Source organism: Polyodon spathula, chromosome 26 (assembly GCF_017654505.1).
Source record: "Polyodon spathula isolate WHYD16114869_AA chromosome 26, ASM1765450v1, whole genome shotgun sequence".
In the NCBI taxonomy this organism is placed as follows: Eukaryota; Metazoa; Chordata; class Actinopteri; order Acipenseriformes; family Polyodontidae; genus Polyodon; species Polyodon spathula.
Genome location: NC_054559.1, coordinates 11494592 through 11520453, shown reverse-complemented (window position 1 = coordinate 11520453; position 25862 = coordinate 11494592). Strand labels below are relative to the sequence as shown.

Here is a 25862-nt window from a genome sequence, read left to right as displayed (position 1 = left end):
TGTATTATGACTCACATGGACTGCTCTATGCAAACTTCTCATTGGTCCTCAACTGAGATTTCAATAAACTGTAACCTGCTGTGTTTTAACTAACCTAAATAAAATGTAACTTGTACTTTAATGGGTACAAATACGCATAGCAATTGTGTTGCTTAGCATCTCTGCCTCCTCCCGCCTACCCTAAAACTTCCACTAACAACTACATCTCCCAGAATACAATGGCTTCAGTTACAAGGAAACTGTACACAAGAAAAACCAAACCTAACAAATTTTTGCCAGACCCAGTTGTCTTTGCAGCCAATCACAGTAATAAAAATTCGAAGTTCTACAAATACTATATAACTGGAACCAGGGGCAAGCGCTAAACAAAGGTGCCTATTACATTAAACGACCTTATTAAGGCAGTTCCTTACTTTGTTTATCTTTATGGCTTTTTGTTGCAGTTTAAACATGTTATGTTTACTGTGTTTAAGAATTGAATGTTAAAATATAAGTAACGTAACGAATGTGCAGAGCCAATGTCATACCTCGAGAAAAAACATGCGCTGAGTCTATAAAGAACCTTGTAGAACACATGCATGGTTGTACAGTAGTTCAAAGTAACATTGCAGTTAAAATGGAAGGCTCTTTTTTAAATAACTACCCCATTACCATTAAAGACTGTACAGTATTTATCGAGATTACTCATGACTTCAATGTAATGGTGCATGTTACCCCTTGAAAATACATTTTATTCTCTCAGTGTTAAAATTATTAGAGGGTGTTACTTCCAGACCCAAAACCTTGTCTGTACCGCTGGTGGGCGTGGGTCACGAACAAGTGTCTCAGAAATTTTTCATAGCTGGCTAAAGCCCTGATTATATATACAGTGTGTGTGTGTGTTAAATGAATACATCTATATAACTGTTACTGAATGTAAAGCAGATGTAAACTGTACCATTACTGAAACTGCAGCATTAGCAAGCTGAGCTGCTTTAATTATGCATAACGACAGTATGCTGCTTCTGTATTTTGTTAGTTTTCTCCTTCCCCACGGTACAGTAAAATATGATATTCTTTGATACAATACTTTATTACCAGTGCCATCGCTAGACTAGCGTGCCATCTAGTGTCAATGAACGACACATACCAAAATGATGTCACATAAAAACAATACCCTTTTTGTTTTAGTTCACTTGAGCACAAAGTTTGGAACACGTTATGGGCACTTGGAATTATTCGGACGGTTCCTTAGGATAACCAGGGCAACCAATCTGAAATCACTGATAGTGTAGGTTATTTAGGTGGAAAACCTCAAAAGAGCTTTGATTTCGCAAAAATGATAGTGTGATGTTGATGCTGAATATCTTTTGTGACGCACTTCAGTAAACATAGCAACATGTGTTTAAAACGATTACTTTTGAAAGGCGGCTCGCAGTGGACAAAGAAAGACTCGGAATTTAACCAGATATATTATCAAATTCCCCTTTTGTCAGGCACAGGAAGTGAATCTGCATCGTTTCCGCTGAGTTGTTCATACCTGGTGAGTAAAAAAAAGGAAACAGCTGCCTTGAAAAGTAGAAGCATTCTTAAAACGATTGAGAAGAGTCGACTCAAAAAGGAAATTGCCAAAATGAACAGAATGCACAACAAGGGCTCAATGAACTGTACGAAGCGCTGCAGTTAGTAAATCGAGGGCTTTGTTACAATCCAAGGCGTTGTTTTTGTATGGCGGGCCTGTCAGATTTGGTGGTCAGGTTTTCAGGATCTGCCGGCAGATCTTACGGGCTGTTTTCCAAAGGGCTCTCAAGAACTTTGCTGATTTTTTTCGACCTGGCCTGGAGGCTAAGAATCAAATTTCCTTATCTCTACCTCGTTGCTTCCATGATCTTGAATGTGCGACTACAGGTAAGGAAACACAAAAGTGCACGTAGACGTAATTCATGTTAGATAACGACCAGACGTGAGATTGCAAAAGTAACTAACACAGTAATGTATTAAAATGTTAGTGAACAGGAATAATGCACGATTATTAACTGAAGTAAATTAAACAGAACTATGTTACAATTATTATATACATGTGTAGACTTATCATGCTTTTGATCTTAACTGGTGCAGTTATTTGCCATCTGGTTCAAATCAAAGTGAGTGTGTCATTCATGATACGGCATACAGAATTCCTGTGGTTTTCAACAGCTTGTCTGTAGGAAAAATACTGTGTATCTAGATAATGCAAACATTCAACCACGCCATTTAGTCACATATTTTAAATTTGAGTTTTGTTCTGCAGGCAGCACTGTATGTATGAGAGAGAGAGAGAGAGAGAGAGAGAGAGAGAGAGAGAGAGACAGACAGACAGACAGACAGACAGACAGAGAGAGACAGACGTGCCTTCTGACTATTTTGAATAGTTGGCTATCAAAGAGTTTTGTTGTGCATAGTTTACATTACTTTAATTAGTAAAAAGCTTAAACTGTTTTTTTGTTTTCTTAATTGCAGGTCCACATTGAAATTCATTAATTTATTTAAGACTCATTAGATTTTTAAATTATTATTTTTTTTTAGTTCCGCTATTGGCTATTAATTTACCTCGTGAAATTGAATCAGAATGAGAATGCCAAAGGACCTTGGGCACACCTCTATTCTCACACAACCCACAGCACAGAGGAGTGAGGTGAAACGTGATCCCAGTACAAGCTCTGGAAGCGTCCTGAGTGCCTTAGGTCAGAGAACAGACTTCATGAAGGCCATCCCTCTGCAGGGCTATAAAACTCAAAGTCAAGTCACCCCAGGATTACATGCGGGAATCCATCTCTTTTCCATGGAGAAGGGATCGAAGGTGCCAACTTTTTGCAATGCTGCTTTGCACAGTCTCCATAGCAAGCTTTCTGATGTGGGACCAGGGGGCTCAAGAGAATGCACAGAAGACATTCTGTCATGATTTCAGAATGGAAACTTGGAGGAAGTCTTCAAATATATTGACACTGCGGTTCTGTCTGACCTACTACAAAGAGCGATGAAATGAAAGAGTGCAGTGTCATGCTGAAGAAAACTTTGTGGCATTTGCACATGTATGTTTGTTTGAGTTCTCGCACCTCCATAAAATAAATCTGTGTTTCGAAAGTGGAATAATCAGAGAGGAGATGTGTTTTTCCTATCCGAGGGGGCTGGATTGCATTAAGGCAGTCTGTCGTGTCCTGAATGCAGCGTTCCCAGAATACTCCAATCACCTACAGCCGTGCTCTAGCGAGTTCCTTTTACTGTTTTTGAATGCCTTCAGAAAGAAGCACTAATGCAGGAACATGCTTTCTGGTTTTAGAAGTTCAGTGTGCAATGCGGAGAGGTTGTTGTTACTTGCCATAAGAGCATTTGCACTAGTTAACCTCTGCCTACCTACTCCCATGATTCCAATTTAATCAAGTGTTTTTGATATTGTTTTTAGATTTTCAAACTTTAAAACAGGAACTTGTGTGTTGCATTTTTTGTCCCTCACAAAATAAACAAATGAAAAAGTCCATGCTGCATTTTCAAGTTTATTTATGTATTTTTTCTTTAATAACATGGCTATAGTTCTATTGGTATTCTTTATTGGGTTGTAGTTCCCATAAGAGAGAAATACCATTAAGTCACGTGATATATCATTTTAAATGAAACCTACTAAGGAATTTCAACTCGCAGTCAGTAATATCTTTCAAATGATGCAGCTTTGCAAAAAGCAGCTCATTTTTTTATAATCCGGTGACACACCAAGGTGCGTTCCTGTTACGGGAATAGTCTTATAGGACTAACAGAAATAGTCATTAGCTGTTTGCTAGGCGCATCACACAAGCATTGCCTAGTTTTTTTAAATTTGGTAACAAAATGTTTTGTTGTACATCCCTGGAAAAAATAAAGGTTTGGCTTGGAATATGCTGTTAGAAAACGAGCAAATAATTACTGTGGTAGAAAGTCAAACCGAGTTGCACGGTTTCCTCACTGTCAGTAATATTGCTAAAAAAAAGCACTGCTCTTTTTAGCCACCAGGGGGTAGTGTGGTGTCTGTCTTTGATAAAACGCTGTCTTAAAATCTACCTCCTGTTTTATTTCCAGTGTCTTGTATACATTTAAACTATTCTCATCAGACATCATTATAACGTAAGGGAATGCACAGTACATTGTGTGATTTTTATTTTTTATTTTTTTTAAGGGAAAAAATAAAAGCGATGTTGTTTTTGAAGGCTACCTAAATGTATAATTATTGAAATCCCTGCTTCTTTAATCTCAGTTCTCCAAGGATCTCTGTGCTAAACTAGAGGTCAATTAAATTAATCATAACAGAGGAGGGTCTAAATAGCACCACATTATAGACAGTTACTAGGACCATATGTGTGTCAAGGTTATGAAAATGGAACCTCTCACAGTGCCTGAGAGTGTCTGGCAGTGCATGTCTGTAAGTATTTACAGATGATGTTGGTAGATCCACAATCACTTTCAGCAATAGAATTGCCCCCTGTAACAACCGCTTCACACTTAACACAATATTGTATGGCAGATACAATGTATATATTTTTTTTAAACTGAAGTGAAAACTTAATGATTAGGTGAATCGTGACAAGAGTATTGAAACTAATAAAGGGTAAGAAAAAACTTTAATGATTCTGCATTTAAGCCTTCCTTGGTCATAAGACCAATGAAGGCTAACTAGGAACTGATTCATGATATGTGATGGGCATTTCTTTACCAGTTGTGTAAAAAAAAAAAAAAAAAAAAAAAAAAGTTGAAGTTCAGGGATGAGAATAAGACTCCTATTGCATTGCAGTTTTACCTGTTCCAGGTTTTATTGTGCACTTGGTTAATTTGTATAGGTAACAAACCCAGATGTATTTTTAACTTACAAGGAATGGATCAAACTACTATGCAATGGATTTCCATCCTTGAAGTTCCTGTCAGTTGGTGTAGAGTACATATTACCTTTTTGATTTATGATCTAGGTCTTCGATGAAGAATACTTATCACTGGTGTATGTTGGTATAAAGCAAAAAAAAAATTTAACCTGCAATTTTATCGCATCCTAATCAACGATAAGCCCCTTTTTAGACCACCATAAGAAAAGTGCTCTGCTTCTACTCTTGGTACAAGAAACCCAGATGTGATCAAAATTAGGTAAGCTGATACACTCCGGAAGAACCCATAGCAGATTTTGCTTGTGAGGTGATGTACATGTGGATGTTATTACCTTTTTGGATGTTTCTTCTGAACTCATTAATAGTTCTGATAAAAAAATAAACTAACGAAAGCTGAAAGATGCATCCTGTGAATAAACTGGAACAGAGGCTGTTTGTATTAATATTTGTTTTAATGAATCATTTTAATATGACAGTGTTTTACAAGGTTTGAAAAAGTAAACCCAAATAATTAATTTCATTAAGTAACAGGAGTCATCAGGGACTGCAGGGTGTAATGCACAGTCTGTACCGATAAGTGCCTTTCGCATCTGGGGCTTTGGTTTGAATCCAGTATCCTGTTTACACTTGGCAGATATATTAGCTGTTTTATATACAGTGCTGAAAAGCATACTCCAACTACATGAAATGTCTAATCAAGACAGGATCTACTGGCAAGACCAATACGCGTTTCTTTCTTGCCCTGTTCGGAAAACATTCTTGGAGACAAATGTGAATTTTGATAGCTGCTTGAAAGCAAAAGCGAGTTGTTTTGGCGTTTCAACAAAAATGCCTCTGGCTTGCTTTTGGAGGAGTTAGCTATTTGCATGCATTAAGTGGAATTAAAGTAAAGGAAAGCAAAAACCCAGACCCTTTCTCTTTCTTTGCTCTGCACTGTTAATAGCGCAATTTAGCTTAGAATTTTTTTTTTGAGTTTAGCCATTGCTTGGTCTGGTAAAGGGTAGAATATGTTAGATCCCAGTACCAAAAAAAACACATAAACCTTTAATAAACATACAGCCTCTGCCATAATAACTTTTATATAGCACCTTTCATAGTGGACCACCATCACAAAGTGATTTAGAAGATACGAGACTAGGGTGGGTAAACGATGCATCAGCTGCAGAGTCACTTACAACAATGTCTCACCCCAAAGACGGAGCACAAGTGACTTGCTCAGGGTCACACATTGAGTGGGCTGAGCTGAGATTTGAACCAGGGACCTGTTGGTTTCTTTAACCACTGGACCACACAGCCTAATCCTGTTCAATGCAATTAAAAACATACCTCACTCTAGAGAACAAATCAGCTTCCAAATGAGTTATTTTTGGCCTCCCAGCTGGATGCAGTAAATCATTGTGCACAGACTCTGGTTTATTAATAGTCCCTGCAAGGCTCTGACACCTTACACTTAGTTAATGAAGAAGCATGCCTGGGAATGAATGATTGATTGGCTTAAGGGAGCAGCCAGAGGTCCTCTATATATTAATATATCCCAAAGTGTAAGGAGTGAGTAAGGATGACACTAATAAACAAGACATTAACAGCCATATTCAGTAACACATGTTGGTGCCAAGTTTAAAAAAAATAATCTTATTGAGAAAGCCCACAAGTGAACATTAACACTTGTGCTGTTTCTGAATATAGCTCTAAGACAATCTCTTTATGAATGTACAGTCCCTTTAATGCCCAACACCACTGCTCCCATCAGCTGCACATGTGGTTCTGCTATACTGATCCAGCACAACCCTGTGTGTAAACAAGGAATTCAAAAAGGAGTAGATATTCAAACCAGACTTGATGCATGTACTTGAAAACCAAGCTCACTATGAAAACTGGTAGAGCAGAAAGCATGGCAACAGGTTAAAGTGCAAAAGGCAGTTCCTGTTTTGCTGGTTCAAAAAGAACTGACATGTGATCATAATGGTAATAACATTTATTTGTTTGTTATGCAGACCTTCTAGGGTTTAAACTGTGTCCTTTCTGTATTTCTATTGCCTTATTTCGTATTATTACACAAGGGCTTTTGTGAGGCAACAAACATGATTTCCAGCAGCTTAATATGGAATTCAGTTTAAGCCTAATTATGAACCTCTGCTATTTAATTTTCAGTTTGTCTTGTCATGGTTGGCGTAATGCACTGTAATAAGGTGATCAAACAGACATTGATGGGATATGAGGAAGGACGCAGAAAAGGTGCTTGTATACCTTCAATAGAATATTGTACCTGCTGTACAGTGCAGCAGGTTAAAAAGAGGAGCAAATTCCTCAAACTTCACTAGAGCTCAGTACTAATTTGTTCAACCTCATTACAACCGTTGTCCATTAACTCATTTGTAAGCCTTATTAAAAATAAGAAAGTTGTTATGAGTTAGATTAGAGAAATTGGACAGTATATGGAACAAACAAAATTACCAAACTGTGTGTGTATTTGATCTTGTATTGCATAGATAGTGCAAGCCAAATTCCCAGCAGCTTGGATCTTGTTTTTATGATACATTCTGTATTGTGTTTGGCCTCACACCCTCACACTCTGTCTGTTATCGTACTGTTTTGCGTTAACAATGTAGCACTAATCCCATTTTTCTCTTTGCTCCACTAAAAGCAGATTTTAACAAGCGTATTGTCATCCCTCTGGCTTTGAATCTGAGCTCTGCGAGTGACACACTTCTGCACAGTAATTAATTTCATACCCCAATATGATCAAAGCAGGGTTTTTTTTTTTTAAACCCTGCTCTTTTTAATTATTCCGGTTTTATCCATTAACCTCTATATGCTGTATATTTTTGTGCTCCACCTCCACTTTGCATCATTTTTCTTTTTTAAAAAAAGATTAGTACTTGGAATCTGAGGCTTGTGAGATCATACTTTTGCTGTCTTGTGTTCATATAAACAGCCCCCACAAATGTTATGCATACTGTATTAATTTAGAAATACATCTTATATTAACAATAATTTGCACATTTGAAAACTTTGTGAGCAACAGGGTATCGCATAGTTTAGCATAGCAGAACTCCTTGCTTCTATACTTTGTAGGCAACCCATTAAGACTCTTCATACTGTAGCTTGAGCTTGGTAGTATAGCGCTATTGTGAAGAAGCCCGTGTATTATCTTATAGCATGCATACTCTGGTCTCCAACGTGAGTAGATTTTCTACCCTTGTGAACATCCAGTGCGCCATACTATTGGTATAGCACAGTTTAATTTGCTAGTTGATAGGAGGCTGTAGTTGGTAGGATCAAACAAGCATCCTTGCTAACCATCAGGCCATATGTTCGTACCTGTAGGGCACTACTAATAACAAACTCATGTTAGCTTTTGCATGATGATTTGTTCCACGCTTCTTATTAATTATGATGGAAATACTTAGCATGCATCACTGCTTTAGATGACTTGTTGCTGGGCTGGCATTACTACGAGGACCACTGCTCTGTAGGAAGATAGAGATTAGTGAACAAGGGAATTCTACTACATATTATCTATTCAATTATTCACTTTTTGGGTTATAAAACAAATAGTCGTTAAGTTTTTTTTTTTTTTAATTTTGCACGTTTTGCTGATCACGTAATGAGTATTAATTTATCATTCCTTCATGAATCCACCTAATCCAGTCTGGAAACCAGTTAAATTGCTAATCACTGCACTTCTTCCCTGCTAACACAAGAGGGAGTCAGTTGCTAACTCAGTCTGTAGTGAGATGTTAAGATATATTGTATTACATTTATGGTATTTGTTTGCTTAATAACCAGCTCAAAGGTAAGTCGTCAATAATGGCAAGGCACTAGTGCAGGAGTCAGTGCCGAGGCAATGATTGTGAATTCCATCGTCGCGTGTATGACTGCCTATCTCTATGGTTATGTGTTGTCATATGTGAAGAATTGTGATACTTTTCAGCATCCCACTTTCCAGCTAAAAATGAGGGCATCGTTGTTGTGAGTCAGATAGTTACTAAAATCTATAAGCATACTCGGGGGTGGTGGAGAGAATGTCGTCCACAAATGACCAGTTCAGTGATCTAAACACCACAGTTGTTTAAATGATTAAACTCGCGCCTTGGCTAATGTGCTTTTTAAAATGACTAAATAGACTTGTTTTCACACCTAACGTCCTTTAGTGGTACAAAAGATAACATTAATGCCTTGAAAGCCTCAGCTCGACATCTTTCAAGTTGGATTTCAAGCAGTATTGCACGCTTTATTTTATCTAGCCGTTCAAATCGAGTTCATACCAATTAATCCCAAGTGTTGTGCAACTCTGTCTGCCAATTTCAGTTTTGTGTTTTTCTAACTTTAGCTTTAATTTGAGTTTTCCAGGCTTCGGTTCAAAAGCAAATGCAGCATGAATTAGTCACGGCTGTGGCATGGGAACACTACCACACAGTACTAAAACTCTTTGTGATTCAAGTTAGCTGTAACATTTTAAATCGGAGCTGAGAGCAATTAAAAGAGGTCTAACGAAGCAAATTATTAGTTCAATTGAGGGTTTAGTCATGTCGAAAACCAGCAGAGACGGGGGGGTCCCAGGACCGGGTTTGAGAACACCTGGTTAGAGTAAAAAACATACTTTAGACTGCGACATCATTTCTGGTCAGAGTCGACGGCCTCTGACCTTGTGCTAAAAATCCGAATTACGTAATCTACAATCTTGCAATGTGGGTCTTTTTTGGAAAGCACGTTGCTCAGTCAAAATAGGAGAGCAGATAACCTGGGGAAAAAAACGTTTATCCTCCTCCGTCTGTTTAAATGGATGTTTGTATTTTCAGTATAAATCATAAAGTGTAGGTTTTTAGGTGCTGGAATCTAGAATACATTTAAACGGAGCCTCTACAGAACACCATGGTGTGGTTTATATTGGTTTATATAATTGGTATGACCAATTTATCCCTTTGGGATATCTTGCACCCAAAAAGTGAACGTAGAGATTTAGTGACACTTATCTTGCAACTAACCTATGGCTTAACGTCAAGAAAATAGGATATATTTATTGAAAATAACAGGATCAGGAACTAACAGGAACCTTGGGTCTGACTAAAAAAAATATAGAATTTAATGGACCCCTGGATATTGCTTTTCTTACATTATATATATATATATATATATATATATATATATATATATATATATATATATATATATATATATATATATATATATATATATATATATATATATATATGATAATATTTTTATAATATTATTTATGTATTTGTTATATGTCGTAATTTATACTGTTTTTTCAACATAGCTTTTTTCCTTAATTAGAATTGTAGTGATTCAAAATGAGTTCTGATGCCACCTTTGAATGTAAACATCAGTCTTTCCTACTTTCATCTGAAGAAGAGATCTTTGAGGTCTTGAAAGCTTGCGATTAATTGTTGTTTAATTAGTCCAATAAAAGGGACCGCATCTCCTTCTCTTTGTCTATCATCTCTGGACTGATACGGCTACCATTTCATCGCTCAACGATTTTCAAAGTTGAAATTTCGAGTTTTTATTTTGTTCTCTCCTGGCCCTAGGGCTCTTCTGTGTTCAGCATTTGTGCATGGCTGTAATAAAAAAAAAAAACCAGAGGGGACTTGATCGTGGGATTGAATGCAAAGCAGTTGGCATTGCTTCTTTTTTTTAAAGCTGAATTTAGCATTAGTCTTATGCAAGCATTTGTGATTCAATCGGAAAGCAGCATAAAAAGAAAAATGAACCACTTACTGTTGAAATATGATGCCACCCTGTATCCTTGGTGTGATTAAATCCCTGAACATGGTGTTTCACCCCCCTAGATACAGGCTGCCACTCCACATAAAGACGTGATACAAATTAGTTTAGCCCTGTCTACATTGTGTTATCTGTACAAAATGGCATGATATTCAAGACATGCTTTGAAGCTGTCTCAGTGTATTTGTTTATTTAATTCATTTAGCTTGTTGGTGATAGTTAAACGATTATGTTTTTTTTTTTTTTTAAAGTTAGCCAGTCTTGCCATTGAAGAACGTATCTGTTTGAACAGCTAAACAGTACTTATGTCTTTACAAAACCTTTTAAACTTGCATAGAAACGCAAACTCTCCTGCAGGGAAATCATTTGTGTAATACGCATAATGCACTTGTGGAAGGTTTTTGATCATTTCTGTAAATTAATATCTAAAATAAGCATAACCAATTGTTAGGATTTGTGTGGCTGAAAAACATAGCAGATTAGTCGTCACTAATTCTAATGCGTTTCTTTGTGGAAGTCCAGAGGTTTGCATTTTAAATAACAAGCTTGATTCAGAAGAATTGGGTTCTTCTACTAGGATTTCATGTACAGATAAGGTATTGCAGCAAGCTGCTATCTGAACGTGTGCTTTCAAAGGGAGATTTAAATAACAAGGAGCTAACCAATTGTTTTAATTGCATTAGCATTTTAACACACTGACTCTTTGGCTCTGACTGAATTATTATCAGAACTACTCTGGAATACAAACACACAGATCTGATGGTCTTTAGAAATCCAGAGGATAAGGGTGCAGCAGATGCTCAAGTCTTAACTGTAGCTCATAATAATGCCAGTGTAGATTCAGAATTAGCCATTAACTAATGCACCTGTACCGGCAGGGGCAAGTGCAGCAATTTGAGTTTTGTGAAGCTTCATTAGCTGGATTTTCGCAGACGTGACAGCAGTTAAGTTAGCATGTGCTTTTTTTAAACAGTGAATTTGGTATGCCTGTCTTGCTCTGGCATGTCTTTTGAAGACATTTGAGTTAACAAAGTGCTGAATTCATCAGACAATCATCTGGCCACCAACTGGGGCCATTGGCTGTGACGTCCTAATGAACCCCATTCCAATTCGACACAATATTAGCTTATTTTAGCCTCCAAGGTGTTGGTATACCTTTGCTGTGGCAGCAAATCTAGAAGACGGGCTGGTTCAGACCAAAATCACCCTGCAGTTGTCGTCATAAGAAAGCAGTTTCCGCTCCCAAAGCACCCATTTAGTTAGTCACAGATTATTGTTCAACCTTTGTCTCGTAGCTGTGGCTCTGCACCACATTTTCTCCAATTAAAACTCCTCTGTTGAGGCACACAGCACATTTTAATGCCAAGTGCTTGTTTCCAAAGGACATTGCTGATGTGTGGGCGCAGTGCGCTGCATTTGGAAGGGAATGGTGTTTTTTGTATACGCTTTTAAGCTTTTCAAATGTTCTTGAGAGAAGGGTCTCAAATCCTTTATAATGTGATTATAAACCAGTGTTATATGCAGCTCTGAATTGAGAAGTGCCATTTCCAGCTGGTTTGCATCTGAATGCAGTTTAGTGTTTCAGGTTTCTTTAGTTTAGAAATATTGGCTAGGTCATTTTTCACACTGCAGGCCTGTTATAATACAAGGCCACAGAGTCCTGGTGGGATTCTATAGTAAAGGTCAAATGGAACTCTAATTCCCTTATACTGACTAATTCTTCAATTCTCTACAGATGCAGTAAATAGAAATCTCTTCTATGATAATGCTTTTGCTAGTGGACCTGCTAGTTGATGTTTTTGATTACAAATAAAGCTGTTTGTTAAAAGTGAAATAAAACTACCTTGTCTATTAAATATTTAAAACTACATTAGTTTAAAAAAAAAGCAATATAATCACGTTGTAGTTAATGGGTCACTTTGATCAAACCTGTACCCCATGGAGATAAACCCAGCTGCATTTTAATAGAGCATTTTACTGCACTCCACAATCACCCCAGATTGCATTGCTACCCATGGCTATCCAAGGGTTAGTATTAAAAATAGGTAGTTGCTGAAAACCAGGATGATTCTCAAGGTTTAAGCTGATCAAGTCTTTGAACATCTTAACTTGAATCATATTAATCACAACGTACAAGTAATTCATGTGATTAGAAGTGAAGCAAAATACTTTTATCAGCAAATTAGATTACTCAGCAATAGAAACAGTGGTTGTGTGGATACCCTTTGCCTTTTTTCCTTTTTATTTCACTTGAAATCTGTTTAACCCATTTCATACTTATTGGGGAATCAAACCCTTACATAATATCTGTGGCTTTTATAATATTAGTGGCTGCCTTTTATGTATTACACATTTTTTCATATTTCTGTTTAAAGCAATGAGTTTTGTTTGTACTGTATCCTTAATAAACTGGGAATGATAGATCTTCAGGAGCTCACCTAATTAAACACTCATATTTGGAGTAATTTCATTTCACACAGAGACAGAAGAGGATTCTGATGTACAGAATGCAGTTCAACAAGGGCAGTTTTATATTTTTAAGGGAAAATAAGTAAACCAAAAACAACAACAATGACCTCCACTGGGCTATCAACTCAAGTAAGGTCTAGTGACGAACAACGTTTTGTAAACGTAATCTTGTAGTTCTGCTTGGAAGGTAACTTTCCTTCTTTGGAGTAGTTTTGCCTGAATTGTAATTATATAATGGAATTGGCAGGTCGCGTATGAAGTATGAAACCCTTGTACTAATCCAGGTATTTCAGCTCAAATCCCACCTTGTTCTTCTTGAACTGTTTCAGGAGCAATACACTGCAAATAAGGTGATTAGGCCCTGTAATTACCAAATTATTCATCTCAAACTGCTCTCTGGCTTTGGGACTCCCACTGACCCTGTAAAGCTTCTCAAATTATTCACAAATTATTTTGCTAGGGTGATAATCGTTGACTGACTGAATCAAGAGGCTGTTCACTTAAATGACATAATCCTGTTAAAACTGTTGATTCCAACGTTGTCAAAGGAATAGTCTAATCCCCTAAAACATTCTTTGCTATGTTCCGTCGTAAGCTCAGCTTTCTATGAATCCTCAGTCTTGATAGAAGACAGGCCTTGTTGGTTTTCCTGTTTGTTTATGTTGTTTACAGTTCCAGTTTAGCCACAGACACGCAAGCTCCCTCCTTCCGCGACAGTAAAGCAAACCAGAGTGATAGTTTAAGGACTTGGAATGGTGTCCTAGGGGGTTTGTTACTGGTTTTTGTAACATCAGCAGTTTTATTTCTCTTTACAAAAAGCGATTCTAGCTGAACGGTGATAAATCAGTTGGGTTTGAGCTATGAGCACATTAATGAGTCAAAGTCAGCTTGACACAGAAAACGCTTTTTTTTTTTTTTTTGACCCACTGGTTGACAATGACCAACAAGGCAGTCTCATGGCAGTAGTTGTACCATTTCCTTTAAAGTTCACTTGAAGCTCTATCCTCTGATTTCTGTGTATGTGGAATCATTGGTGTGGACTTTTTATTTTCCCTTTTAAATGACTTCCAAGGGATAAGCACTATACCAGTTTGAAATCCTCAGACTAGAATCGTTTAAGAGGTTCTTGTTTAATATCATTTCATACGAGTTTGCTGGCTAGTTCACGACTTTATGTTCAAGGAACTTTTTTTAATATTCATATTTGTTGCAAAGCTGACACCGTAAAGTCATTTGGAAATTAGCGTTTATATAACAACAAATCTTGATATAAAAAAAGAAAGCAATTTAAAATCAGTGGAATATATTAGCATTACGTCTGTGTGTGTGGTATCCTATTGTAGATCATGAAACCGCTGAAAGATTTGAATCTCAGACATGTTCTTATGTACATACAGCAGAGCTCATATATACAGTGCTGTTAGACAGCTTTTCAGATGTCAGCACTACGTTTCCAATGAGCCTGATCTACCTAGAGCTCACATGCTTCTCTTGCTGTTTGGGCAACAACAGAATACAGTATTTGGCAGGTATAGTATAAATGTAACTTGTACAGATGCCTGTCAGCTGAGTTTGGGTGTTTCAATGGGCAGGACTGCACTGCAAAGTACATACAGCTTGTTGTGTGCCCTGCCCTGTCCAGCCCAGGACTAGCGCATTTCACACTGCAATGGAATGTCTCGGCTTGTAACGTTTTATACTTGGGGGTGCATAGAATTGAAGAGGAAAACTCAAATGGTTGTTTAGGCTATTCTATGTGGTATTTTGTGTTTCATATCTAATACTCGCACTGCAAAAACAACAACAAAAAAAAGGAGAACAAATATATTACAGATTTTCTGTAGCTCTGCGGACACCCCAAAACAGAACCCAGCTAGGTGGAAAACCCTACCCTGTGTCGTCTCCCGATCATTATTTCTTGCCTTTCCCGAGGGTCCCGCCTTCCAGCTCCACTTCCCAAATGTTAATCCAGGCTGACGTCAGGTATTGTGAGGGCTGGGGCTCGAGTGCAACCCCCAGGTGAGGAAGAGGCTTAGTGGGGGAAGAACTGATGATCTGGTGAGTAATTTTTTTTTTTTTTTCAGCATCGGTGCCTCAGTTCAGCCAGGAATGAACTGCCAGGAAAAGCCTTCAGGTTTCCCATCCCTTTGGCTATAATTAAAAAAATAACACCAAGAACGGAACTAGATCTGGAAATAATATGCATTGAGCAGCAGTCTCTGGTGAGATCTAGGTTATATCCCAGCAGCTTATATTAAATCTGCTAGTGCCGAATAGTTGGCACAGTATCACTGTGTCCTCCCAATTGTACAGCTATATAAAAGAAGCATCATTCTTAAAGAGCATTGCTTTTAAAGATGCATGTTGTGTTACAGTGAAACTTCTGTTATCGAAACTAATTTCTTTGCAAACAGGGCAGAAGAGCACAGCACACAATGAGACATGTTAACAAGGGGCTGTTTAGATTGCAGAGGGATAATCAGGGTTTGGATAATTAGAGTTTTACTGTACTTTATTAGAGGGAATCATGAGTCAAATAAATTCAAACACAATTAAACTGTTTTTATTATTCGTTATTTCTTATAGGAATAGCTGGGAGGGTGGGGGTTAATGCTGTAAGGTAACTCAAATCCTGCTATCCAAACTTATTCTGCGTCTCGTTTTTTGTAAATGTGTGGGTTTATTTTGTATATATGCAGTAGGTCTGATTCAAAGATGTTTTTTATTCCGCCCACCAAATTTTAAAAAAAAAAAGCACTTTTCCTGAACTGGTTCGGACATCTGGTCTCCAGACAGGAAATCTCTCCCCAAACTGGAGGCCTCACGTTGCTGTTGGATTTGCAAACTAAAACACTTGCATTCAAATAGTTTAGAGTGTGCAGCCACAGACTTGTTTAACTTTTTTTAAACATGACCATATTTTAGCATCCCCTTTCTTAAAACAGACTGCATAGGTTATCCTACAGCTAAGAGATTCACAAAGCGCGGTTTGACGCCTGAAATGACAGCCCACCTCATCTTAGCAAAATTCAACCCGTGCCGTTTTAGTGGTCATTTGCATGCTTGTGTGCCATGTTAACATAATTACAAAGAAATGCCTAAATTCCCTGAAAGAAGTGATGTCTTTGATATTTTTACATTTGTGTGAGATTTTATCAACAAAATAAGGGTCAGTAATATAAATAGCTCTTACCTAAGGCAGTATTTTTTTCTGTTATTAATATTGCATATGCTCTGAAATATAGCTTTGGTCATTGCATTGGAGATTCCATACTTGTTCATGTAAGACACTAAACTTTTATTAAATTGTACACTGTAAATGCATTACCCTGTGCTCCAATACTGTCTCGGTTCTTTTTGAAGGGAAGCTTGTACAGCCTGTGAAAGAGACTTTGTTCAGAACTCGAAGTTCCCAAAATGACCCTGTTTTGCTTGTGGCCAGCTACAGTTGTTGTTACATCTGCATTAGTTTAAATATGATTGTTTTGGAGTCAATTGAGAGAATGGCAGATTACATCTGGGCAGGCGCTTGGCTGGCAGGAAGTGAGCCAATTGCAATCGGCCAGGGGGCCATGGCCAGGGGTAGCGTCATGTGTGCTATCGGAATAATTGCTCTGACAACACTGGAGGGAAAACACACTGCATATCCCTCTGTGATGGACAGCTGTTCAGCCGAAGCAATTACGCTGAACGTATTTTTATCACCAGTATGAAGGTTCAGATACAGATCAGTCCATCAACTCTCCATCCTGATTCACTTCAGCTTGTTCCATGTAGGAGTGTAGCACAGGCTTGAGCAGGGCCATGCTGGCCTGTCACTGGAATGTGATAGGGTCACGTTTAAAGGAAGGACGGGGCATACCATACCATAGCATTGCATTCCAGTGATGATTTGAATTCCACTTCCTCACAGAGCTGCAGCTTGTTTCACTTAGTTATACAAATGCCTGATTAAAGTGTTTTATAAATTAAGCACACACACACTGAATCCTCGTGATTCACCTTGGCTTGTCAATGGAAGTCCCCTAGTCAAGTCTCCCTGGTCCCAAATCCTATTTAACAGAATAAGTCTGGTCAGTCATAGAAAAAAAGGACTTGCCTTGTCTTTTAAACTATGTATCCATCTGCACATCTCAGTATGAGTGATCAGATCAGTCCCCAATTGTGTGCCTCATGCATTCATCTTCTTGTCATACCACTGCTATATGTAGTAGCCAAACCTCAACCCTTATCTTGTATAATAACTTGGTCATACTTGTGTGTTTATCCTGCAGAGTCCTGCAATGTGTTTGGTTAGGTCATATTGAAGTCTGGCGCTATTTGATCAGCCAGCTGTTTGCTGTCATCCACGACCAGCCAAGGAATCTGGAATATTTGCTTGATAATGTCAGTATACATAGAAGCTGCTTATTTGTCTTGAGAAACTAACATAATCATGTTGGGACACATTTGTAAAGATTTTGGCCCTGTGCAAAAAGCGGCACTAGGATTATTTCCTTAAAAGAACCAGCTGTTGTGACATTAATGTCAATAAAATCACTCATCACAGCTTTTTCATCTAATGCTTTTTACTGTTTGAAAAATGAAGCTAACTGTAAGAAAGGCCTAGTTAATCTGTAAAAACAAGTTCCTCTGCAGAAAGTTTATCAAGACAAAATGTTCCAGAACATTGGCTCAAAACCTTAAAGTCGTGTGTTATTAATGTGGGTCAAAGCGGGTTCGGGGGTCATGGATTGCCTCTTTTTTGGGGGATGAGGCCAGTGATTTTGCAGTGTTTGTGGGTGGAGGGGGCTGATGGAAAGTTCAGCTGATTCATCCCCTTGGACTGTGCGGCTGGCTGCTAATCACTAGCAGACCCTGGCAAGCATGGGACACATGGGAGCTCCTGTACACGCCATTCTCCCCCACACAACCATGCTGCAATGATCTCTTTGTAGGGGTGAGGGAAAAGTACATCAGAAAAGAGCGAGATGAGGCACACGGATAAAGATTTCCAGATGTACCACAAATAGCAGATGGATGGACTAATACAAGAACATATTGATGATCTGATCGATTTGAAAGGACCTGATGGACGAGAAATGCTAATTTCTCTTTAAAAATGTGCTTACACTGTCCAGCCACCAGGAGATTATGAAGTGGTTGGTATCAACAGGTGATTAGAAGGTAAACAACACTGTAAATGGTGGCTTGATAGCTTTTTAACTCCTTGGGTGCAAATACATGACTCATTTGCTTCGTGTCCCTCTTGATAAAATTCAAACTAATGTACTGGGCATCAGTTTGTCTCCAAGGTGATAATCTATAATATGTTTGCCATTGCTTTTAGATTGCGACTGAACAGCCTGTGTTTTTGTTCCTGTTGTCTTGGTAGGTGGTTAATAAATCCATTATGAACCAGGCTGCTGACTCGGGGAACACCGCTCTCTCCCTGCTGTAGTGAATGCTTGAATGCTGGGAGTTGGAGTCTCATGTCTTGAGCAACCATTACGTGCACTGAAAAATAATACAACAAATATTTAATTTCTGGTTGAAACAAAAAGCTAGTCAGCTGGGAGTAGAGGAGCCAGTTTAAAAGGCCCTGCTGTACTAGGGTTAGGCCGGAACACCTTGGTTAGCACTTCCCTTGTTCACCTTTGAAATAGTGCCGTGGAATCTATAATGTACACAAAGTCGATAAGGCCTTGTATTCTGTGGAGGTCTCCTTTTAATATACTCTAATGCCCAGGGCTTACTCTGTTAGCTTATTAAGTCTGACCTGGTCCTAATGCAAAGTGATATGATATGACAGGAATATGTATACAAATTAAAGGACACACAGCCCACAGGATAATTGGATACTGTTCAGGAGAATGCAAAAGAGTCTGGTTTTCAGTGGATACAGAAACATAAGATCTCATGCTTGTCAAACACAGAACAAGGTTTGATGTCTCAACTCTATAGACTTAGAAATAATATATACTTGGAATAATGAATAAACACAGAGCGGGCTTTGTCAGAGTTTGAGTGGCGCCCTAGTGTAAAATCTGAGCTGAAAAAGCAAATCCTGAATTCATAGCTGTTGGTGCGATTGTGTCGACTGGTGCCCTCTGCCCTTTTGTTCTTAATTGTAATACGGATTTATACAAAAACAAGCGTAACAGGCACACAGGCATACTTCAATATAATACTGTGTTTAACAGCAAGGAATTGTAGGACAAAAGATTAGTTGCAGAAGTGCAAACCTGCTGGTGCAGTTGCAGTCCTTGTTGACATTGCCAAAGTCTTAGCTGCTTTAGATTTGCAGAAAGAATATCTGCGGTGTGGAACAGAGTGACCGGGCCTTGGTGGGTGCTGCTGGTAGGCAAGCCCCAGGCACTTGCCTTGATCTGTCTGTGCCTCATCAGGCCAAACGTTGTGGACTGCTGCCTTGATTAAATTGTGATTTTTTTTTTTTTTTTTTCCAGGGATCACATGCTACCTGGTTTTGTCTAAAGATTAGGACTAATTCTGCTGACATATCTGACAGATTTATTCACATACCCAGAAAGATCATGGGACTCTTTTTTTATTATTAATACTATCTTTCTTTTTCTCTTGTTTTTCAGCAGTGGAGACCGCTGGCTGCTGTAGATTGAAACTTATTTTCTTTCTTCCCTTTTTAAGTATTCATGTTTTTTTAGTGTGCTTCCTGTGTTTCACAGGAGACAGGCCTGGGAGTTAAAGAATCCCGAGAATTACAGAAACATATGGTAAGGATTTGTAAACACAATATTTTCATATCTGCCCGCCTTTTAAATTCAGCTGGCCTTTTTTCATTCCATTATTGTGTGGTTGGAATAGAAAGCTGGGCTAGAAATGTAATCCAACATTGTAACCAAAGTGCATACCACTGTGTTTTAGAAATACGCTATAGGCTTTACCTTTGTACATCCATAACATCAAAATTAGTCATTTATTTTGTTAACGTCAGGCAGTTACAGACTAATATCACAGTAACACACATTAATAATTTTGGAACAGGCAGAACACTAGTGGTAATTATCACAGTTCTTCTTTTTCCACAATAACTATTGATACATTTTCTGTGGGTTTATGCCAGTAAAGTAGAATCAGTGTTTCTACAACAAGGACCATACTGTAAGTGGGGTATGAGCTCAATATTTGCAATAAGGGAATGGCATCACTTTTCTATGAAACTCTTTCTCAGTACAGAATGTATTTATACATACTTGCCTACCCTTCCGCAACATCACCCTGGAAGCCAAAAGCATGGTTAACTAACTTCTGGTGGCTTGTTTTAAAATATCATAAAATTCCTTCAGAAATTGACTGGTCCAACAAAGAGAAAGAAGTTTGTTTGCCAGTCCAGACCCAGAAATAGATTGAGGCCACTGGCAGTTGGATTTGTGCAGTTAGCAGTTCTCTTGCTATCTCTCTCTCTCTCTCTCTCTTTCTCTCTTTGCTCCTCGCTGGGTCACACAGATTATTGACAACCGTGGAAAAACTAAAACAAGCCCTCGTTGCAGGCCTTCTATCACCAGGTGGTGTTGATGAAAAGAGGACAATCACTAGCTGATTATAAGCTCTTGTTTTAATACCATGGTGCAAGACCTGTATATCTACTGAAGAGCTAACATAAGATCTCTGGTGTGCTTTTCTAACCTTTCACCTCAAGTATCTTCTGATGAAAGTTAGCGTGTTTTTAAAACCACTTTCCATGTTAATGCAGCATAGACGTAAGAAATATTGTAGGAGGTGGGAGGTTTTTGGCAATGCAAATGAACTGTATCTTTTTTGTGATGTTTCCATGGTATTTTTTTTTTTTTTTTTAACTGCCTAACTCATTTTAGTCTTCCGTTACAGTGCTCAAAATTAATGTTTAGTAATAAATATATGGATGAAAATAAATATTAAAGCAAGTGTGAATCTAGGGAGCTTTTGTTGTAAACCAGTGTTCTAGCACATCTATAGAACTTTTTTTTATTCTGAAAATTACCATAGAGGTCTCAGTTTATCTCCCTATATGTCCTTCTGTATGCCTATATGCCATAATGCCTATATGATAAAAACAGTTAAAGGGTATTGGGCTATATGAAAGAGGTAAAATGCCTGTTAACTTTACAAAACTGGAATCAAACAACTAACTAATAGAACACATTCTCTTCAGCACTCTCTGTGTGTTTTGCTGCTTTGAAACAGTAACATGATTTTTTGTCCTTTTAAAAAAGTTTATTAAAGAATGAGGAGATGCTTTGAAAGTATGGCCGTTGTAATTTATTAAAAGGCATAAGTATTTTTACTTGTTATTATTAAAAAAAACAAAAAAAAAACAATATATGCAATGTAAAGTAATCAGCATGATGCTATTCTGACCACAATACTTACAAAACAATTAACAAAATACTTCAAGACAAATTTAAAGAACCAACATCAGAAAGTGGTATCTGTTAATGTTTAATGAAAGATGCATGCTGAATGATCGCCTGCATTCCTGGCTAATCAGCTGACCAGCTGTCTTACCAAATATGTGACCAGTTAAACATTTAGTTTACAGCTTTATATAAATGACAACATTGGGCCAAATCGATTTTGAATGCTTCTTTGAGTTCGTTCAGTATTGCCTGAACCATCGTAGATTGAAGGATTTAATCGCCAGTGTTTACAGTACGTATTAGAGTTGCAATGTATTTATGCATTTCTTAAGTTATATAGTGTGTGCACATGTGGGTTTTGGGGACAGTGATAGTCAGTCCCTGCTATTTAGTATTTTGATTCCTATTGATTTTGTTCAATGTAATTTAATGTAATGTGTTCGGAAAGCCTACAAATCGAATTGTGAGTTTAAGTGGTATTTATCCACACATAAAAATGTTATTGAGGTTTAAAGAATATGTATACAGTGATATCAATACTTAACATTTTTAAATATGAAATGTACAGAGAGCAGGCTTTTACGCTACAGAATGGATGAAAGAGCCACAAGTGAGTACCCGATGCACCTTTGTTCTTTTGTACTGTGTTCTAAATGTCCTTGAGGATGATTCTTATGCCTTAGACAAATTGCATTTACAGTAATTTGTTTTTAGTACACTTGTCTTATATGGGCTCGAGAGGCTTGACCAAGTTATTAGTCAACAAGAAACTAGCTATCTTTCCAGGAATCAACGCTGAACTGAACTTCAAATCAAAATTGGAAAAGGGTGGGTTGATGAGATCAGAGACTGACCCAGTTTTGCCTCTCCTTTAATTACTGGATACCCCCCTGTGGTAAAATGGTTTGCAGTGCACAGGTGTAGTGGTTGTGAAACAAAAAACAAAGTTCACGATCCAAACAGGTTTTATTTTAGTATCGTGGTCTGGCGACCACAAAGAATAATCCCACGCAAAATATGTGTATTACACTGTTTCAAAACAACGGGTTGCAGTCCCAAAATAATAACACAGTTCATAATTAATGAAACGCCGTATAACACACACACACACACACACAAAGACACACATTCACACGCCCAGAGTGATTGTTATTATGCTCGTGGTGAAATTACAATTTATTTGTCTATAATTGAGCAGTGTTGTCCAGGTAGTGACAGCTTCGGATCGTGTTAGCCATCTAAGAAATAACAAACAGTACAATTAGACACTGACAAAAGAAACAAACACTAAACACTCAGTTATATTTCGCTCGTCCTGTAGCGTTCTCTTAACCATAAACAAAGGAACAGATCACCTAGCCACATCCCCTTCTTATACCTTCAGTCCCGCCCCCTTGGTTAGCGAGTGCAGCCGTTTTTCCCTCAATCCACGGTTGCCACATCGGTTTCCCTCTGGGGTGATGATTTAATGTACGGCAGCTGTGCCCCCTTTCAAGATGGCCGACTTCCACCTAACCCTGGGAATGAATTGTCAGGTGATCCAGTCAAGGGCACTCTGTTCCTTTTACATTGCGTCCTCACAGGTCAGGAGGGAGATTTATCCCAAAGAATCATTCTGTTTCTGTCACACACACCCCCAGTGTTATTTATAAGAAGCATTCCTGCATGCAGCAGGACAAATCCATGTGCTAGAAATATGTTGCAGGGTGTCTCTGTATTCCAGGAAAGGAAACTCGGAAACTAGATTTTCCTGTGAAATAGGAACAAAGTTTTGAACTATACAGAATACACCCTTCCCGTTCTGAAGATTTTGCCAGCACATGATCCAATTCTTGAATTTATATGAAAAGTATAACAATGAAAATGATTAGGTAATATTTTAAGTTATAAATAGGATTGGTAATCCTAATCCTAAATTGCAGAAGCATTCCCTTCTTCTCGCAGCCCTGGCTCCTGCCCCGTGAAACTGAAAAAATAACTAAACAAAGTACAAAGCAATGTCTTATTCGTCAGTATAATGAGGCTGGGTTTGATTGCCTAAGCTGTCACTTACTTGAAAATGGTTTTCTTCTGAATTTAATGCTCATGCGGGCCAGTGACACTGACTACAGGCAGGTACCACATGTTCCGTTCTGGGTCTTGCGTGGAAGTTCTGTGATGTGGACTAATTTCCACTGGGGGCTAAACTGGCAAATGTGTTCCACTTGTGACCTGAGTTGGGCGTGACTCTCCAGGACACCGGACATGAAGCATCTCAACACTTTCTGACTACTTCACTGAAAACACCCCTGTCATTGTGCACAATGGCAGCTTCCTTCCTCCCAGACCTCCCCTTTGATGTGGACTGTTCCGATACCTGAGTTTCTTAAACACACAGGTCCTGTGTACTCAGATGGGTTGGATATTTGCACAACATATGTACTCTACTTGCGAAATTGTAAGAACATGCAAGGCCTTAGACCCAACATGTCTGCCTCCTTTTGACTGACCTCTTGATCTCAAGTCCACCTTCCCTGTCATTAATCAAAATTAACAAAAAACTGGACAAATGTTTCAGCTATTCTGCCTTGCAGTATTTTTCTGCCCAGTGCTTAGTGTTGCTCTTCATTCTGAAAGTGAATGAAAGTGGAGATCTCATAACATGCATATGTCTAGTGAAGCAACATATTTAACATGCATGAGCACACTTGTTGCCCCAGTGCTCATTGAAAATGTATTTATTCCACATGGGCAGCTGCTATACAATAACAGTGCAGTGAACTGCAGCAGCAACAATTATCCATTATAGCTGAGCACAAGAAATTGCCCAGACACTGCAGTTATCAAATGGCAGCAGGAACCACTAGTGACTGTCACTTCTGTCTAGGTGGCTATAGCAAGATACTCTCTGGTGGCAGTGGGCAGCATGGCACACACACACACACACACACACAAACACAAGAGAAACACCTCTTAAAAGCAGCAGTCAATTATTTCTGCTCATTGGCAATGTTATCCCACACTAATACAACACAGTATGCAACCTTATTCGTGCTGCAGTCACAGTGATTCACGACCCCTGCATTATGGCCCTGGATTCTGGCTGACCAAGTGACCTCATTTCCACTAGACTTCCACATGTTTATTGCTGTGCAAATAATGTCTGTTTCAAAGTACAGTTGACTTCAGTATTGTTATTCAGTATACTGTACAGTACTGTTCGACCATTGCACAGGGCTGTGCTAATAGCAATATTGTGCCATCCATTTTTGCATTCACAGGAAAATCCCTATATCTGCAATAATCCAATTTTCTCACTGCAACATACTGAGAAGTGCCTTTATATCAACATTATAATGTAGTACAATGCAAGGAACTTGACAACAACAATATAGACTAGTATATGGATTTTATACCAGATGTCTAATCTAATCTGAAGCAGATTGAAAAAAACAAGTATTTGAAAAAATGGTATTCTCATATTTAACGTAACTTTCAGATTTAAACAGCATCAGTCTACCTAGATATTTCTACCATGCTATCTGATGAAGGCAGAAGCCAACAATATTGAGTCTTTAGTTGGAGATGGATCCTGATTCTACTTGGCTGCTTTTCTCTACTCAGATTTAATGTAGATATTGTATAAAATCTATGTGTTTGTAGAAGTGGCTCAGAACATGTGTGGTATATCCTCAGACAGTATGTTAATTAGATCATAGGGGTTAGTGAAGAGATCTATTTAATGTTGAGAAAACTGCTAAACATGCATGAATGACCCTTTATCAAGGACTTATGTGTTTCTGTAACCTCATTCAGGCTTCCTACTGCTAATGTATTAGCCTTGGTTGGAAGTAAGGCATTCTTGCTCAACAAAAAGGTGTTTGATGCAGCAGCACTAAATTTGAAACAGCACAGGGAAGGAGACAGTCACTCTTTTATAAAACTTTCTTTTACACAGCTAGAGGCACAGAGTCCTTTTAAATTGCCTTGAGCAAAACTGTTTTCGTTGAGGAGAGAAATAACAAACTGCATTTTCTATGAAAGAATATTTCAGTGGGAGGGCAAGTCTTGACAACATGATTGGTTTTTGTTATGCATGTCACTGACTTGTAAGTTCTTCAGTCATCTTAACCCAGAACACCTTTTCAATTGATGATTTTTTAAAGTTTTAGTCTAGCATAAAATAATCTCTTTTACAGCTTTTATATTGAAAGCAAAGCTGGTATTAAAATGTTATACAAGACTAATTCACCTGAAGCTGACCTGTTCAAGCACACCAGACTGAAAGAGTTAACTAGTGCTTTAACACATGATGTGTTAATTGTGTCCCTCACTCAGCTCTGAGGTCATGTTTCCACTGGAACAGGGCGTTATGGTGCCTGCAGTGTTATCAATCATTTTGAACCCAAAAGTGCTTCCTTATGGGTGGTGACTTCCTTCTCTGCCC

The 25862-nt window shown here is 38.2% G+C and overlaps 1 protein-coding gene across 2 annotated transcripts; it reads left to right on the top strand.

Annotated features, from left to right (window-relative positions):
• The first annotated feature begins 1180 nt into the window (after positions 1-1180).
• Positions 1181-3475, top strand: LOC121300591 (small integral membrane protein 10-like protein 2A). Of its 2 annotated transcripts, none has more exons than XM_041229187.1 (2): positions 1181-1887; positions 2545-3475. In XM_041229187.1, exons 1-2 carry the CDS (start codon positions 1708-1710, stop codon positions 2650-2652), a joined length of 288 nt encoding a protein of 95 aa, XP_041085121.1. In that variant the 5' UTR covers positions 1181-1707; the 3' UTR covers positions 2653-3475. The 2 variants fall into 2 exon arrangements, with proteins under 2 accessions (XP_041085121.1, XP_041085122.1); XM_041229188.1 differs by having other exon boundaries at positions 2479-2638.
• Positions 3476-25862: the final 22387 nt, after the last annotated feature.